The sequence below is a fragment of the Manis javanica genome, chromosome 3 (assembly GCF_040802235.1).
Source record: "Manis javanica isolate MJ-LG chromosome 3, MJ_LKY, whole genome shotgun sequence".
Taxonomy (NCBI): Eukaryota; Metazoa; Chordata; class Mammalia; order Pholidota; family Manidae; genus Manis; species Manis javanica.
In genome coordinates, this window is record NC_133158.1 from 80588409 (window position 1) to 80591426 (window position 3018).

General features: G+C 33.2%; 1 protein-coding gene across 1 annotated transcript; it reads right to left on the bottom strand.

Moving 5' to 3' along the window:
- Positions 1-764: 764 nt before the first annotated feature.
- On the bottom strand, positions 765-1694 carry LOC140848170 (olfactory receptor 5K3-like). The gene has a single exon (XM_073230418.1). The coding sequence runs from the start codon at positions 1692-1694 to the stop codon at positions 765-767; it is 930 nt and encodes a 309-aa protein (XP_073086519.1).
- Between the last annotated feature and the right edge of the window lie 1324 nt (positions 1695-3018).

The window sequence follows — 3018 nt, forward strand, 5'->3', positions numbered from 1 at the left end:
ATGAAAGAGGGAAAAAAACCTTTATTTAATTAAAATGTTTCAGAATTACAGTGTCTTTCATGAAGGACAACTATTCAAGCTACATAAAAACATACAAATCCATGGATAGATCAATATAAATTGCATCATTTTCAGCTACAGATTGGTAAATCCCCATTATACAGATACACTATTTCAGAGAACTTGAGAAAAATTGACTAAAACTAAAGATGATAATGTTCTTGATTAGAGAATGCCTGTTCTCCATGAATTGATATTTAATTTAATTTTTAAATGAACTCTATGTCAAGAATTGAATTGAAATAAACAGTTACTTCTGTCACATGGTGTTGCTTGAGAAGGGATTGTTTGAGAACTTGGAATATGCCAGAGTTTCTAAATTTATGCTGTGGGATTCCAGAAATTTGCTAAGAGAGGTAAATGGAGGTGACTTTTATATATACTGAATTATATTCCTAGAATAGTTGAATTTGTTGAAAATTGTGACTCTTTATACTCTGAAACAAATAGTTACTATTATAACTACACCCTGACACAATTTGTGACCTCTAAGTCATAATTTAGTTCACTCCTGTGAGAAGCTAGTAGCTTAGATTTTAAAATACATGTCCATTTTGAACTTATTTGGCTTATACACTAGCATGTTTTAGTAAAATTAATATTTACATACCAAGTGGCTATTCCCACTTTCTCAGCATTCTCTGGTTTTGAAAAATATTTTAACAAATTAAAATCAATTTTCCACAGATGTTTTGTTTCAGTGTTTACTGTATCTTCTTTATAATTTTTTTCATAACATTTATTACTACCTTATTTCTTAGACTATAAATAAAAGGGTTTAATAAAGGAATTACTAAAGTATAAAAAACAGAAATGAGTATATCTTTATCCCCTTCTTTAACTGAACTTGGTCGAATGTACATGGAGAAAAGAGAACCATAGAATATTGAGACAGAGAGAAAGTGGGATGCACAAGTAGATAAGGCTTTCCCTCTTCCCTCTTTGGATTTCATTAGGAAAACTGTGAAAAGGATAAAAATATAAGAGATTATAACTATTGTCATAGTGAGGATTTGAAATGACCCTGAAAAGATAAATATCATCAATTCATTGATATAAGGGTCAACACAGGAGAGTCTGTATAATGGAAGAACATCACAAAAGAAGTGATTGATTTGATGAGACCCACAAAAAGTTAACCTAAACAGAAACCCTACCTGAATCATGGAATGCAGGTTTCCAGCTATGTAGGCCCCTGTTATCATCTGAATGCAGAGTGTGTTTGACATCATGGTGTGGTACTGCAGTGGCCTACATATGGCCACACAGCGGTCATAGGCCATTGCAGCCAGGAGAAAGAAATCTGTAGTTTCAGCAAGGCAGAGAAAATAAAATTGTGCCATGCATTCCTTGAGGGAAATCATTTTGTCCTTAGAAAAGAAGTTCTCTAACATCTTTGGGGTAATGGCACAGGAACAACAGGAATCCATCAGTGCAAGGTTACCTAGAAAGATGTACATTGGCGTGTGAAGACGACGCTCCATGTAAATCAATGCCACCAGGCCAAGATTCCCCACCATGGTGATCAGATAGATGGTAAGGAATACCACGAACAGAATGGACTTTAGCTCTGGGTGATCTGTAAATCCTATGAGAATAAATTCATTTGTCAAGGAGTGGTTTTCTTCAATCATATCGACTTTTCTGTTGAGACACAAATAATGGAGCTATAAGAGTCTAAGATAGAGTGTATAATTTTCCTTCAAATTCTTTTTACAAGAAAAGCTGCTTCAAATTTCCCCTAATGCCTTTGGGATAGAGGCACATAGCCCTCTAGAGAGCATGTCAGCCATATGATATCAACTGCGGCACTCAAGATTCCTAAGAATTTGTAGATAATTCCAGGGAGGATGTTTACAGTGGTAAAGGCTTATTTTTGAATGTATGAATGAATAATGTACAAATCTAGTGTTCTCATGTTTGGCCAAGTGTTGTCAAATAATTTTAGTGTCCGTTTTTATATTAAATGTGCTTAAAATAAATTTCAAGTCAATTTGCCAAAAATACCTATATTTAATCTGAGCAAAAGTTTTCATATCCTCTCCCAGTGGCCTGTTTGGAAATAGTATACAACAGATATGTTAAAATTGCTTCTTAGAAATTGCAGAGAGATCGCTAAGTATTAAGGATAGGACTATTATCCATAAAGTAAATTACTTGGAATCCTAAGGAAATAAATGTCCATAAATTGTCACCTATCTTATCCCTTTTCCCAGTGTCATATCCATGCCCATAAGCATTGATTATGTTCTTGCTATTACCCATGATGAATTTTGCCTAAAGATCTCAGTCTCTTTCTTCTTCTTGTAAAGTATACATAAATACAATGCTTCTTAGTAAAGTTTTAACCAAATGTCCCAAGCACTTTGTTCCCCATTTCTGAATCTCTGAGTGTATGTTATGTATCCAACCCAATTAAGAGTTGCTATTGCATAATCTCCATGGTGTTTTTTCTCATGTAGGCATGCACAATTTCTTACTAGAACTGTAGATATTTGAGGATAGCTGCAACTTCTTATAAGAGTTGTGGAATGCTTTAGAGAAAAAGCAGTATTGATTCTAGTCCTAGCTCTACCCTGACACCTGGGATGGGGCAACTTGTTTTCAGTGTTCTAGCAATGATCCTTAGCGACATTTTTGGTTTTTGTAGATTGAGACAGTTAATTGTGAAGAACATTCTACAAAGGAAATTATTCAAAACTCATTATTTAAAAAATTTAGGTATGATTCTTTCATAGGAATTCATCATCTACTATTTTTAGTTTCCTATGAAAATTATGTAATGTTTTCTAAGTATACTGCATTAGGATATTAGATTAAAAGCTAATAAATAAAAGTTAGCTTGCCTATATACTTTAGTTTTCTAACACTTAGCAAATGAGAAAACCCTTTACATTTTAATATGAGTTTTAAGATCAAATTTTGTTTTCCTTAAAGGGTTATCTTCTATCATTATTT